General features: G+C 33.8%; 3 protein-coding genes and 1 long non-coding RNA gene across 4 annotated transcripts in view; 2 read left to right on the top strand and 2 right to left on the bottom strand.

The window, feature by feature from the left end:
- The window catches only part of LOC112905037, a 15,342-nt gene extending 6,358 nt beyond the window's left edge, over positions 1–8,984 (bottom strand). Inside the window, exons 1-2 of the long non-coding RNA XR_003231522.1 lie at positions 8,641–8,984; positions 8,262–8,581 (exon numbers count right to left, since the gene is read on the bottom strand). This is a non-coding gene — a long non-coding RNA (uncharacterized LOC112905037). The remainder of the gene's footprint in view (positions 1–8,261; positions 8,582–8,640) is intronic.
- LOC108732814 (telomerase Cajal body protein 1) overlaps positions 1–15,104 on the top strand; it is a 31,847-nt gene that overhangs the window by 4,214 nt on the left and 12,529 nt on the right. The window lies entirely within an intron of this gene.
- On the bottom strand, positions 649–1,541 carry LOC112905036 (probable ATP-dependent DNA helicase HFM1). Its single transcript, XM_025976605.1, has 4 exons — positions 1,445–1,541; positions 1,238–1,395; positions 1,049–1,174; positions 649–984 (listed from the first exon to the last, which is right to left on the bottom strand). Exons 1-4 carry the CDS (start codon positions 1,474–1,476, stop codon positions 671–673), a joined length of 630 nt encoding a protein of 209 aa, XP_025832390.1. The 5' UTR covers positions 1,477–1,541; the 3' UTR covers positions 649–670.
- On the top strand, positions 1,816–3,021 carry LOC108732817 (geminin). The gene is made up of 4 exons (XM_018463782.2): positions 1,816–1,997; positions 2,058–2,167; positions 2,230–2,506; positions 2,826–3,021. Exons 1-4 carry the CDS (start codon positions 1,944–1,946, stop codon positions 2,877–2,879), a joined length of 495 nt encoding a protein of 164 aa, XP_018319284.1. The 5' UTR covers positions 1,816–1,943; the 3' UTR covers positions 2,880–3,021.

Below are 15,104 nucleotides of genomic sequence, written 5' to 3'. Positions count from 1 at the left end.
GTAATTTGTTTTTTGAAAACTCAAATTTTACGATAGATAGATAAATATTGCGTTGAAAAAATTATTATTAAGTTTTGACACTTTTATTAAATCAAATGTTCGAAATGGTTGAAAAAATTAAAACCAAATTCATTAAAACTATAAAAGGTGCAAAATTATTTGTAATATTTAGCTTTACATTACTAAGATATTTTAAATGGTGTTATTTGCAACCATAAATACGTAATTATTATAAACCAAAAAGTTTGTGATACTTTTCAATAAGTAATTAAAAATATGTCAAAAAAAATTCAAAAGTTTCAATATTAATTGCACTCGATAGAATATATAAATCAATAGAATTAATATCAGGAGTTATCTGTATATGTATGTAATATAGTTCAATTAAAAAAGTTGTAAATTATTTCGATTAAAATTTAAAATAAAAAATTAAAAGTTGCCAGGGTACTAACTATTTATCCTCAATATCTGCATTTATTATACACACTACATAATTATAAACCTATTACCAATAATTATTACCTACGTAATTAGTATTAATTACTTATTAGTCCTCATTTAAAATGTTTATTATAATAACAAAATAGACAGCAATATATGCTTTACATTACCCAAATATTTAAGTTTATGTTGTTAAAATTGTTTGTGTCTTCCAAAAATAACCAAATATTTAAACAAACAAATAATTATTAAATAAACTTACCACTACTTCCAAAGTAGAACCCCTACTATCTTCATTAAGTAAATGGACTTCGTCTATCATAAACAATTTTATACTTTGCATCAAAATTTTATTATTTCTCCATTTCCTTGTCAAAGAATCCCATTTTTCAGGGGTTGTTATAATTAAAGCAAAATTTTTCAAATTATACAAATCGTAATTTTCATTGTCCCCTGTCACCGAAATGCAATTTACCCCCAGCGAATTAAATTTATCGTGCCAATCTATAAGTCTTTCATCGCAAAGTGCTTTTAATGGGGAAACTACAAGAATAAATTAATATTTGTAATGAACAACACGAAATTGAAAAATTGTTTTCAAACTCACTGTAAACCATTCTGTATGCATTAGGTCTGTTAATTAGTTCTAAATTGATTAAAAAACGAATTATGGCTAGTTCGAAAAGAACTGTTTTCCCTGATCCCGTAGGAGAAGAAATCACCACTGGGTGATCTAAAATATTATTTACTAGTTATTTAAAAAAAAAATTAGCATAGGTATTGAATTGAACCAAACCTGTGTAATAAATATCATCGAAAACTTTCGATTGAATTTTATTAAAATGTGTGAAATTGGAAAATACATGTCTGTAATTTTCTGGTATTTCTTCAACTGATCGGAGATTATTTTCTCTAATAAAACTAGACCAATCCTTTTCAGACTCATAAGAAGTCCTAAACATTTCTATTAATTTAAATTTATAAAGAGACTAAAGAAACTTACATTAAACGTTGATTTGTACTCACAAGATCCATATTAACATATTACAATAACTTATCAAACAATAAATTTCAGATTAATAATAATTTTCTTGATTTAATACAAAGAACAATTTAGCAATGGAAATGCATTGTTAAAATATTGTTGTGAAAAGCAAGGCAACTGTTTTATTCCACTGCCAACTTAAATGTCACTTTTTACTTTAGTCTACAATAAAGGATTCTTCAACATCTATTTTAATTCATACAATTAAGCAAATTTGATTAACAATTAATTTTATTTAAATTTCAAATAAGTACTACAAATGCCCATGCGCAAAACCAGTTAGCTGATTTGCTAATAGTTTTAATACCGCCAAGATTAGGTGAAATAAATGCCATTGGGGAAGCACTTGTCAGGTTATTGTGTTACTGGTTTTGATGTTTACAGTAATGTTCTGTTTTCAAAAACATTAATGTTTCTTTCTTGAAGAAAATTAGAACTTGCATTTAGATTTATCACAATGAAAACTGAAAGTACAAGTAGGTCGAATAGAAAAGCTTCCATCGACGAAAAGGTATGTTGTATTAATAAATTGTATGTGAAAGTAAGGTTATAGACCGTTTAAAATTTGTAGGAAAACATTAAAAATACAAGAAAAACCCTTAAAATAATCCAAGAATCTGCTATCGATAAAGAGAATCTCGTTGGACGTTCAAAGTCTGTAAAAGATACCAAATTGGCTGCGTAAGTGAAACCACAATTAATTGTGCATTATATAGATGTGCTAATATGATGAACTTATTTAGAAACTCAACTGGAGGCACGTTTAAAGCAAAGAAACCAGTAATTTTGGTAGATAAAGGAGTGCAAACTGGGGAGACTGTTATAACAGCTGCAGATTTAATATCAGATGAACCTGGAATTGACTATTGGAAGACATTAGCAGAGCAACGGAAAGTAGCCTTAGATGAAAGTTTGGAAGAGAATGGAAGGTTGAAGGATGTTATTGAATCACTGGAGGAAGAGAACAAGATCTGTAAAGAAATGCTGAATGAAGCCAAAGAATTAGTAGCAGTACTACAAGTAAGTTATTCATATGGGGCTAAAACAGGGGCTTATTTATAATGCAATTTGTATTAACAGTATTTGCAATGGATTTGGGGTAATATATATTTTATTTTCACATTGTATGTTTATGAAATGCAATAAATATCAAAATTAATAGTTATAATCCAAAATAAGCTCCTAATCGTTTAATTCTGAAATAGATTCTTTTGCGCAGGAATTGTTTAACATTTCTGTTCTAAATTTAGTTTAATGATTGAAACTAGTATTCTACAAATGATTATCTTTTCTATTTTGTATTTGACTGAAGGTAAATGTGTTTCTTCTTCTTTTATAGGAAATGATGGACGATAGAGATGAAAACACTGAAGATTTTGAAGTAGAGTCATAAAATTATGATCAGTTTATGTGTATATTGACGTAACTAATTGTCTAGTTATTTAGTTAAGCGTAGTTATCACAGTCATTGTATTAAGTCGATAAGAGTGTACTTTTAATTAATTATTTTTGATACAATAAATTTTTTATGATTACTCCTTGGTCTTTAATTTACTAATGTTTTAAAAGGAACTTTACCAGAAAAGAACGAAATTACTAAGTAAAATATATAAACTCTCTCTGTTGTATTTAACTACTTTTAAAAAAATTGTTTTTGGATGCTTTAACTTGTTGTAAAGGATGTTAACACAATCACAAGTCTATGAAGAAGCACAGTTCTCGAGTTAATTATAATTTGTTACACATAATCATTAATAAGTAAATTAAATATTTATCTATATAGAATTACCTAACAATTAATACAACACATTCAAATTGATTTTCTATCTATTCAATACAAACAACCCACTAAGAACACCCCTTCTTTATCTATACCAACTAAAATGTAATAAAGATGAATAAAATTCTCGCATAATTAAATTTAAAACATTATTTATTACCCAAATCTTCGCTAATAAAATGTGCATTTACAACTCCCACATCGTCAGATACAGGGATGACAATTTGTTTCTGTATACGCGGTTCTTTCAAAAAGCTAGTGTGACTAAAATAAGTTTTTAATAGAAAAAAGTTCTGTTATGTTCCATGTAGGTACTTACACATATTTTTCGTATAAATAAATGGTACTCTCATTTTGTTCTCCGACCAATAAATTCATGAAACTATTAAGGTTAATGGTGGAATTTATTTTTAAATCGCCAGCATTTATTAATGTTACTGTAATAGTTATCAAAGTTTCGTTACCATTTTCTTGTTTCGCTAGAGACAGTTCGTAAACTGGAAAGAATTTTACTTTGTCCTGAACCGTGTTCCCGAAAGGAGGTTTTCGATTCATTATCTAAAATGTTATTGTTTGTTGTTTGTTTGTTTGTTTGTTTGTTACATTTTTTATTGGTCTATTACCCTTTCTAAATCTCGCGGATTCGAGTCCAAAATCGATTGGAAAGAAGTCTTTCCAGCGTTCACAAGTTGACCGGACAGTACGTTACCAATTCCTGGTAATTGACGACTTACATATTTCGAGTTTTCCCAAAGTTGAGTATGGAAACATTTGGCCAAAATTAACGCGCTATGAAGGGCTGAATAGCCATTTTCTTTAGTCTCTAAATATTCAGCGAGACCTACAATTTTATTTAAAAGAAATTGTCCGAAATGGCACCTTAAAAAGTGCCAACAAAAGTCGAATCATTTTCCACCAATTACTCGAAACAATTTGGAGAGTAATAACCACGAAAGACTTTTTGTTGACATTAATTATACTATTAATATTTAATTCACATTTATGAGTGTAAATTTAAAAAAAATATTGACAGGTGTTTAAATACTTTTTTGAGAAAAGCATTTTGTATTTTTATGTTGTCCTGATTCAGATATAAAGGTTGGCTTCGGTTGGAGTGGCTTCCTTTGGAGTTGCCTCGTATCGTTTCGCTAACGAGTTGCCTCCTATCTTTTAGCTAACATGAGTGGATAGCTTCTTCAAAGGTCCTTCTATCTTCGGTTGGAGCTGCTTCCTTTGGAGTTGTTTCCTAACGTTTCGCTAGCATCAGTGGCGAAGATCTTCAAAGGTCCTTCCATCTTCAGTTGGAGTTGCTTCCTTTGGNCGTTTTCTTCTTCCCGATGGAATCCATCTTGTTTGGTTCATTGTGGTAAGTATCCTACGTCGAGGTATTGACTGTCGTTCCCTCCTACTATCATACACATATTCAGTTTGTTCATGACTGGTACCAGTAACATCGACATTTTATTAATATTCAGTATCAGTTCACTTATTAATCGAATCCTGTAAGAAATGCGCAAGGAAGATAGGGAAATCCGTCTGAAGCTCAAATCCAGGTAAAAATGTAGGGTTTTGTATCTAAAAAAGAAAAAGGGAACCTTTTATAGCGGGCTCTTTCGGCTGCATCAATATCGTACTGTGTCCATCTTCTTGGAGGTCTGTCACGTTTTCTTCTTCCCGATGGAATCCATCTTGTTTGGTTCATTGTGGTAAGTATCCTACGTCGAGGTATTGACTGTCGTTCCCTCCTACTATCATACACATATTCAGTTTGTTCATGACTGGTACCAGTAACATCGACATTTTATTAATATTCAGTATCAGTTCACTTATTAATCGAATCCTGTAAGAAATGCGCAAGGAAGATAGGGAAATCCGTCTGAAGCTCAAATCCAGGTAAAAATGTAGGGTTTTGTATCTAAAAAAGAAAAAGGGAACCTTTTATAGCGGGCTCTTTCGGCTGCATCAATATCGTACTGTGTCCATCTTCTTGGAGGTCTGTCACGTTTTCTTCTTCCCGATGGAATCCATCTTGTTTGGTTCATTGTGGTAAGTATCCTACGTCGAGGTATTGACTGTCGTTCCCTCCTACTATCATACACATATTCAGTTTGTTCATGACTGGTACCAGTAACATCGACATTTTATTAATATTCAGTATCAGTTCACTTATTAATCGAATCCTGTAAGAAATGCGCAAGGAAGATAGGGAAATCCGTCTGAAGCTCAAATCCAGGTAAAAATGTAGGGTTTTGTATCTAAAAAAGAAAAAGGGAACCTTTTATAGCGGGCTCTTTCGGCTGCATCAATATCGTACTGTGTCCATCTTCTTGGAGGTCTGTCACGTTTTCTTCTTCCCGATGGAATCCATCTTGTTTGGTTCATTGTGGTAAGTATCCTACGTCGAGGTATTGACTGTCGTTCCCTCCTACTATCATACACATATTCAGTTTGTTCATGACTGGTACCAGTAACATCGACATTTTATTAATATTCAGTATCAGTTCACTTATTAATCGAATCCTGTAAGAAATGCGCAAGGAAGATAGGGAAATCCGTCTGAAGCTCAAATCCAGGTAAAAATGTAGGGTTTTGTATCTAAAAAAGAAAAAGGGAACCTTTTATAGCGGGCTCTTTCGGCTGCATCAATATCGTACTGTGTCCATCTTCTTGGAGGTCTGTCACGTTTTCTTCTTCCCGATGGAATCCATCTTGTTTGGTTCATTGTGGTAAGTATCCTACGTCGAGGTATTGACTGTCGTTCCCTCCTACTATCATACACATATTCAGTTTGTTCATGACTGGTACCAGTAACATCGACATTTTATTAATATTCAGTATCAGTTCACTTATTAATCGAATCCTGTAAGAAATGCGCAAGGAAGATAGGGAAATCCGTCTGAAGCTCAAATCCAGGTAAAAATGTAGGGTTTTGTATCTAAAAAAGAAAAAGGGAACCTTTTATAGCGGGCTCTTTCGGCTGCATCAATATCGTACTGTGTCCATCTTCTTGGAGGTCTGTCACGTTTTCTTCTTCCCGATGGAATCCATCTTGTTTGGTTCATTGTGGTAAGTATCCTACGTCGAGGTATTGACTGTCGTTCCCTCCTACTATCATACACATATTCAGTTTGTTCATGACTGGTACCAGTAACATCGACATTTTATTAATATTCAGTATCAGTTCACTTATTAATCGAATCCTGTAAGAAATGCGCAAGGAAGATAGGGAAATCCGTCTGAAGCTCAAATCCAGGTAAAAATGTAGGGTTTTGTATCTAAAAAAGAAAAAGGGAACCTTTTATAGCGGGCTCTTTCGGCTGCATCAATATCGTACTGTGTCCATCTTCTTGGAGGTCTGTCACGTTTTCTTCTTCCCGATGGAATCCATCTTGTTTGGTTCATTGTGGTAAGTATCCTACGTCGAGGTATTGACTGTCGTTCCCTCCTACTATCATACACATATTCAGTTTGTTCATGACTGGTACCAGTAACATCGACATTTTATTAATATTCAGTATCAGTTCACTTATTAATCGAATCCTGTAAGAAATGCGCAAGGAAGATAGGGAAATCCGTCTGAAGCTCAAATCCAGGTAAAAATGTAGGGTTTTGTATCTAAAAAAGAAAAAGGGAACCTTTTATAGCGGGCTCTTTCGGCTGCATCAATATCGTACTGTGTCCATCTTCTTGGAGGTCTGTCACGTTTTCTTCTTCCCGATGGAATCCATCTTGTTTGGTTCATTGTGGTAAGTATCCTACGTCGAGGTATTGACTGTCGTTCCCTCCTACTATCATACACATATTCAGTTTGTTCATGACTGGTACCAGTAACATCGACATTTTATTAATATTCAGTATCAGTTCACTTATTAATCGAATCCTGTAAGAAATGCGCAAGGAAGATAGGGAAATCCGTCTGAAGCTCAAATCCAGGTAAAAATGTAGGGTTTTGTATCTAAAAAAGAAAAAGGGAACCTTTTATAGCGGGCTCTTTCGGCTGCATCAATATCGTACTGTGTCCATCTTCTTGGAGGTCTGTCACGTTTTCTTCTTCCCGATGGAATCCATCTTGTTTGGTTCATTGTGGTAAGTATCCTACGTCGAGGTATTGACTGTCGTTCCCTCCTACTATCATACACATATTCAGTTTGTTCATGACTGGTACCAGTAACATCGACATTTTATTAATATTCAGTATCAGTTCACTTATTAATCGAATCCTGTAAGAAATGCGCAAGGAAGATAGGGAAATCCGTCTGAAGCTCAAATCCAGGTAAAAATGTAGGGTTTTGTATCTAAAAAAGAAAAAGGGAACCTTTTATAGCGGGCTCTTTCGGCTGCATCAATATCGTACTGTGTCCATCTTCTTGGAGGTCTGTCACGTTTTCTTCTTCCCGATGGAATCCATCTTGTTTGGTTCATTGTGGTAAGTATCCTACGTCGAGGTATTGACTGTCGTTCCCTCCTACTATCATACACATATTCAGTTTGTTCATGACTGGTACCAGTAACATCGACATTTTATTAATATTCAGTATCAGTTCACTTATTAATCGAATCCTGTAAGAAATGCGCAAGGAAGATAGGGAAATCCGTCTGAAGCTCAAATCCAGGTAAAAATGTAGGGTTTTGTATCTAAAAAAGAAAAAGGGAACCTTTTATAGCGGGCTCTTTCGGCTGCATCAATATCGTACTGTGTCCATCTTCTTGGAGGTCTGTCACGTTTTCTTCTTCCCGATGGAATCCATCTTGTTTGGTTCATTGTGGTAAGTATCCTACGTCGAGGTATTGACTGTCGTTCCCTCCTACTATCATACACATATTCAGTTTGTTCATGACTGGTACCAGTAACATCGACATTTTATTAATATTCAGTATCAGTTCACTTATTAATCGAATCCTGTAAGAAATGCGCAAGGAAGATAGGGAAATCCGTCTGAAGCTCAAATCCAGGTAAAAATGTAGGGTTTTGTATCTAAAAAAGAAAAAGGGAACCTTTTATAGCGGGCTCTTTCGGCTGCATCAATATCGTACTGTGTCCATCTTCTTGGAGGTCTGTCACGTTTTCTTCTTCCCGATGGAATCCATCTTGTTTGGTTCATTGTGGTAAGTATCCTACGTCGAGGTATTGACTGTCGTTCCCTCCTACTATCATACACATATTCAGTTTGTTCATGACTGGTACCAGTAACATCGACATTTTATTAATATTCAGTATCAGTTCACTTATTAATCGAATCCTGTAAGAAATGCGCAAGGAAGATAGGGAAATCCGTCTGAAGCTCAAATCCAGGTAAAAATGTAGGGTTTTGTATCTAAAAAAGAAAAAGGGAACCTTTTGTAGCGGGCTCTTTTGGCTGCATCAATATCCTACCGTCTCCATCTTCTTAGAGGTCTGTCACGTTTTCTTCTTCCCGATGGAATCCATCTTGTTTGGTTCACTGTGGTAGGTATCCTACGTCGAAGTATTGTCTGTCGTTCCCTCCTACTATCATACACATATTCAGTTTGTTCATGACTGGTGCCAGTAGCATCGACATTTTATTAATATTCAGTATTAGTTTACTTATTAATCAAATCCAATAAGAAATGCATAAGGAAGATAGGGAAATCCGCCTGGAGCTCAAGCTTAGGTAAAAATGTAAGGTTTTGTATGTCCTTGGTCCACTGGGAAGATGGAAATCAAAATTATTCCCATAAATAATATTATTGGTCTTATTTTAGGCGTATTTTGGAACTTGGTGGTTCTGCAGTAGACGCCATTATATCAACTGTTTTATGCGAGGGAATTGTGTTATCTCATAACATGGGCATTGGGGGAGGTTTTTTCATGGTTTTCTATCAAAGGCGTACTAAGCAAGCTTACTTTTTGAATTCTAGAGAAGTTGCTCCAGCGGCAGCATCGAAGGATATGTTTAAAAAGAAACCCATATTATCAACCATAGGTAGGTCCTTCATACATTTTTGGCATATGAAAATAAAGTCAAATCTGTTCCAATTTTCCTCTAAATTATTGAAAAATTAATCAACATCTATACCAACTCAAAATTATTATTTTCTATGGAATGCCAAAACTTCGGTCACGACCTGTTTAAATGAGAACGATTCTGCTGAACTCCTATTTAGAATTTTATTTTCGCTGACACTGAAAGAATTCGAAAAATTCTTAAGGATTAGTAATGGCTTTCGCGGTCAGTAGGTCAACTGATACTGTTCTGATTTGGATCTAAAAACCGTCGTGTCTTGGACTTGCTTTGTAACGTTTCGTTAGCACGTGTGGCGAACTTCTTCAAAAGTCCTTCCATCTCCAATACTGGATGCAGGCTCCAGAGCTCGTCACCTGTGCTACCGAAACGTTAGAAAGCAGCTCCAACACACGACAGCCTTTGAAATTTTGAAACAAAACAGCATCACTTCAGCTCTTAAGGAATCCAAGAAGTTGATATTTTAATTTAGATACTCTTTTTCTTGTAGTAAAAGATTAACGTTTTACAAATCGTATTTATTTCAATTCTTATCCTATATCACCTTCTACTAACCTAATAAAATAATTCGAAGTGGTCTGTATTCTGTCGAAACTGTCAGACGCGAATTGCGATTTCAATCCTTTTGGATGTCATCAGCGCGTCGCAGACAGCTCCGATAGAACACAGACCAACTTTTACTTGCTGTCTTAACAGCACGTTTTAGAAAATACCACAAATGGCGCGGTAAACGCCATCTGTAATACGGTGCTACGTTTTAGGATTACGTATGCTCCAACAAGGTCCATTTAAATATATGGATATCTACTTGCTGAAACGAATCCCAGCGTAGGTAGCTAACCTTAACGTGATAGACACGTTACTATAATCGAATTCGAATGGACCTTGATGGAGCATACGTAATCCTAAAATGTAGCATCGTACTACAGATGGCGTTTACCGCGCCATTTGTGGTATTTTCATCTTCTAACATATTCTATATCATCTTCCAACCGCTGGAACTAATGACGCCCTTGCATGAATTGTCTTCAACTGTCCCATTTCTCCCCAACTACCGTCACCACCCACCCACTCATACCAAGTACATTAGAACACCATTTCTGGTCTAGCTCAGACATATTATATGTACATTAAACCTGAAACTGACTATGAAACCCGGCGAAAGATCAATAGATACCAATCAATAAAATTATTTCTCAAGAAGTAAATACTGCTATTTAATATCGATACCATCTACATGACACTTAGTTAATTTTTAAAAATATATAAATAAACAATAACTTAATAAACTGATAAGTAATATATATTTAATATCATGCACTGATTTTCTAGATGTTGTGTTGCACAAGTCGTCGTCACAATAGTAACATTGCATGTCTTTCATACCCTCTTCGGAAAACTCAGTAAACCGACTGATTCTACTGCAGTTCTCATTCGCGGCTAAATATTTAGTAATACATCCCCGGCCGTAGTAAAATTTTCCGTATTTTTCGGCTCGCAATTTATAACACACATTTGGTTTAGAGGATTTCATAGAACAATCTTCCTCGATGTAGAACACGTAATCAAAATTTGCTTGACAACCGTATCCTGTAAATCCCGATTTTCTGTCACAAAGATAGCATTTAATGCACAAGCCTTTGTCTAGTATGAGAATAATTATTAATGTTTCAAACAACATGTTAATGTAATATATCAATAATTGACTTACTTATTTTACAAAAAAAAGTTATAGAAACGTAGGTATGTATGACATGACAACTTTCTATTTTTTAATTTTATCGCAGACAGCAGAGATCAATAGCAATCTAATTAGAGCGTATGAGACAGCAGCAACGATTTTTTCTCATAAATTGGAGGTGAAGTATAGGGAATAAAAATGAATTTTCGCATTAATATTTCAAAATTCCCTAATAAATGATCGTAATCGTCCTGTATCTTATTGTGATGTCTCCAGGTTGTATATTTTATGATATTATTCACAAAACTCATTCTCATAGAAATAATTCCGTATAAAATATTATTAAAAACGACTTAGTTTATGTTAATCTTAGCAATTTAATCCAGAAAATTCCACTTTTGGTTAGGGATGCTTTTCGATTTTATTTTATTTAATACAGTTGTCACAAGTTTTTGACATAACTAATAAATAATTTAACATGAAGCTCGGAATTTGTGGTTTGAAGTTTTGGATAACATTCACGTCTATTCTTAGAACATCATCCCCTTTAAACTGTTACAACTGCGACTCCAGAATTGCCCGATGGTCAGAGTGCAGAGTCGGCAATAATCAAAAATACACTTTCGATATTGAACACTGCGTAGTAATCGATCGAGGGGGTGATACAGATGTAGCAATGGGATCTTGTTTCAAAATTATTCAGGAAGAGGATTATGAAAAGAATGTTAAATATGAAATCGCAAGGGGATGCGTCCCTGCAGGTGCAGGACTTTGTCATCAGTTGGCAAGAATTGTCGGTTTTTCCAAAAACGGTTCTATAGATAATATCGATTGCTGTTATTGTGAAGACGATTTGTGCAATTCTTGTAAACGCACTGTAGATAAAACCAATTTTCTATTAATCGTTATATTAATCAGTGTGAGATTATTTAGTGTTTTATAATCACAATACCAATTTAAAATTGAAGAAAAGGAAATAAAACGCCTCGTTTTTAGAGGGTCATTTTCGGAAGGCGAGGTTCGCCATTAATTATTGAACCGAAGATGAGCCATTCCACTATCCTCGATTAGTATTTTGTATCAGTTTAAAGGTTCGTAATTGTGATAAGAACGAGAGACATGTTTTATTTATATTGCAATAAAGTTATAAAGTCATATAATGAGTAAATTTACTTAACTTATATCCTACAATTTGCTACAGACTTTGCCTTCTGAAACTGACCCAAATATGTTTAAGAAAAATTTAGTTCGTTAGTAAATAAATTACTATTACAATAATTAAAAAACATTATTGTTTTAACAAATTAATAACATTTCGAATTAGAAAATGCATCTTTTAGTTTGCTTATGTATTCGAACGAAAATGTTTACCCCTGTAGCGCTTGTTTATGGGTTATATGAAGCCTTTATGATGAATAAAGTGGTAAAGTTTCTTTTTTTTTATTTTGTTTCAGTTTAATTTTGATATTTTTTTAGTCGTTAGAGGTAGATTTGCTTATCATTATTCAACCTACTTTACGAGGGTGGATTGATAAGTTTCCGGCCTGACCAAGAAAAACAAGGTTTTTNATTAATATGTTATCACTAAAATAACTGTATAAGTGTTTATTTGTTTATATAGCAGGCAAAACGTAGACCGCCAGGACAGCAGAATTCATTAAATTATAACAGACATCCTGTAGAAAAAATGCCCTTTAATAGGGCTTTTTGTGATACAATGCAGGCATCACATTCAAATACTAACTATGCATCAAATATTAATAATAACTCTACTTATGTCCCTCCTCAGCCATCAACATCAGCTTTTGCGATGCCAATGTTAGGTATTTAATTTTTATTTTCATACTTTTTTTGTAATTTAATTGCGGTAACAATAAGACGCCATGCGATACAGCGGCCGCCATATTGGCAACTTTTGTTAGATAAATCACTTTGTATTTGCCAGTAAATTCTCATTTTAAAAAAAGGTTCGGCAATTGTGAAGGTAAAGTTAAGTTTATAACTTTTCCATTCAAGAATTAATATTGTTTCAAAAGTTGGAGCCTAATTAATAAAAAACATTTGTTTTTTAACTTACTCTTTTAGCAGTGTCACGTTTACGATTTCTGGGGTAGGTAATTTCCAAGGTCGTTAATAAAGAGACAGATTTTACCTTCTTATAATTTAGTTTACTACAGCAGGTACCCAAAAATGGTACCTAAAAATTCTGTTATACGTATTTTAGATATTTACATTCTGTTGTTACATATTTTATGGTATCTCTCTAATTCTATTTTCGAATATTATAAAACAAAGAAAAAATTATAAGAGACTATTTCAGAAACGTCTTCCCTTAAAAGAAAATATTTCCCTACCCCCCAAACTCCTGGCTTTCCACCGTTAAATACAACCAATACATTTGATGTAAAGGTTGAAAATACCAGGAAAATGTTAAAATTAAATGAATCAAATTTTAAATCTGAAGAAAATGCAACAAAAAGACTCAGTGTTAATGACAATAATCCATCAACATCCGTGGTAATTATTTTTGTGTAAACAAGACTTCAGCGTAACTTTTAACTTTATTTAAATTTTACTTTGTTACTGACCTTTTCGTATTTGTTAGAAAACAAAAATAAATGTAACTCGTGTGCTAACTGGAACAGTAGAAAGGGCAATAAAATGGAACAAAGTTTACAAAGAGCGTCTCTGTCTTTACGAAATAATTGGTAAGAGTTAGTTAACCTTAAAATAACACCCATTTTAAAAATGCTCCTAAAAATTAACAATAATTTAAACGAAATCGCGAAAGAAACTCCAGTAAAGTTTTTCATTTAAGCATCTTTGGTGTCCATCCAAGAAGGAACAATAAAAATGCAAAAAATACTTTTAGTAAGAGACAAAAAAGGGCCCATAATGCAAATTATTCATTATGAAACTGACCACATTCATATCGAAAACTTTGTTTCAGGACAAATGCTAAGGTAATTATTTATTTCAATTAATTCATTATACCAATTTGGTCTTGTAATTTTCGTTATTCGTTACATTAAGTTTCTTATTAACATTTTGTCATTTAGTTATGTAAATGGTAATCGTTCGTTTTCTATTGTTATAATCTGTTCGCAGTTGTTTAATAAACAATAATAAAGAATTAGTCAATTAGAACGCGTACGATATGCTTCTAGTAGAAGTAGACGATGTTTAAATGATTCATTTGTTAGTAGCTATCGATTAGCCTACTTCTAACATCTACTTGATTGCTATAATCAGCCAATTAGAGAACGAATGACCTACTTTTCTAGTAGAAGTAGACGTTAGTTATATGATTCAATTGTTGGTATCGATTTGCCTACTTCTAACATCTACTTGTTTGCTATAATCAGCCAATTAGAGCACGAATGACCCAATTTTCTAGTAGAAGTAGACATTAGTTATATGATTCAATTGTTGGTATCGATTAGCCTACTTCTAGCGTCTACTTGCAGCAAAGCAGGTGCACTCTTATTGGGTGACCGCTTTAATTAGCCAATTAGAGCACGAATAATCCACTTTTCTAGTAGAAGTAGGCTTTAGTTATATGATTCAGTTATTGGTATCGATTAGCCTACTTCTAGCGTCTACTTGCAGCAAAGCAGGTGCACTCTTATTGGGTGACCGCTTTAATCAGCCAATTAGAGCACGAATAATCCACTTTTCTAGTAGAAGTAGGCTTTAGTTATATGATTCAGTTGTTGGTATCGATTAGCCTACTTCTAGCGTCTACTTGCAGCAAAGCAGGTGCACTCTTATTGGGTGACCGCTTTAATCAGCCAATTAGAGCACGAATAATCCACTTTTCTAGTAGAAGTAGGCTTTAGTTATATGATTCAGTTGTTGGTATCGATTAGCCTACTTCTAGCGTCTACTTGCAGCAAAGCAGGTGCACTCTTATTGGGTGACCGCTTTAATCAGCCAATTAGAGCACGAATAATCCACTTTTCTAGTAGAAGTAGGCTTTAGTTATATGATTCAGTTGTTGGTATCGATTAGCCTACTTCTAGCGTCTACTTGCAGCAAAGCAGGTGCACTCTTATTGGGTGACCGCTTTAATCAGCCAATTAGAGCACGAATAATCCACTTTTCTAGTAGAAGTAGGCTTTAGTTATATGATTCAGTTATTGGTATCGATTAGCCTACTTCTAGCGTCTACTT

This window comes from Agrilus planipennis, unplaced genomic scaffold (genome assembly GCF_000699045.2).
Source record: "Agrilus planipennis isolate EAB-ADULT unplaced genomic scaffold, Apla_2.0 scaffold68, whole genome shotgun sequence".
NCBI lineage: Eukaryota > Metazoa > Arthropoda > Insecta > Coleoptera > Buprestidae > Agrilus > Agrilus planipennis.
The sequence above is the reverse complement of the archived record's forward strand: the minus strand, read 5'-3'. Positions and strand labels throughout refer to the sequence as shown.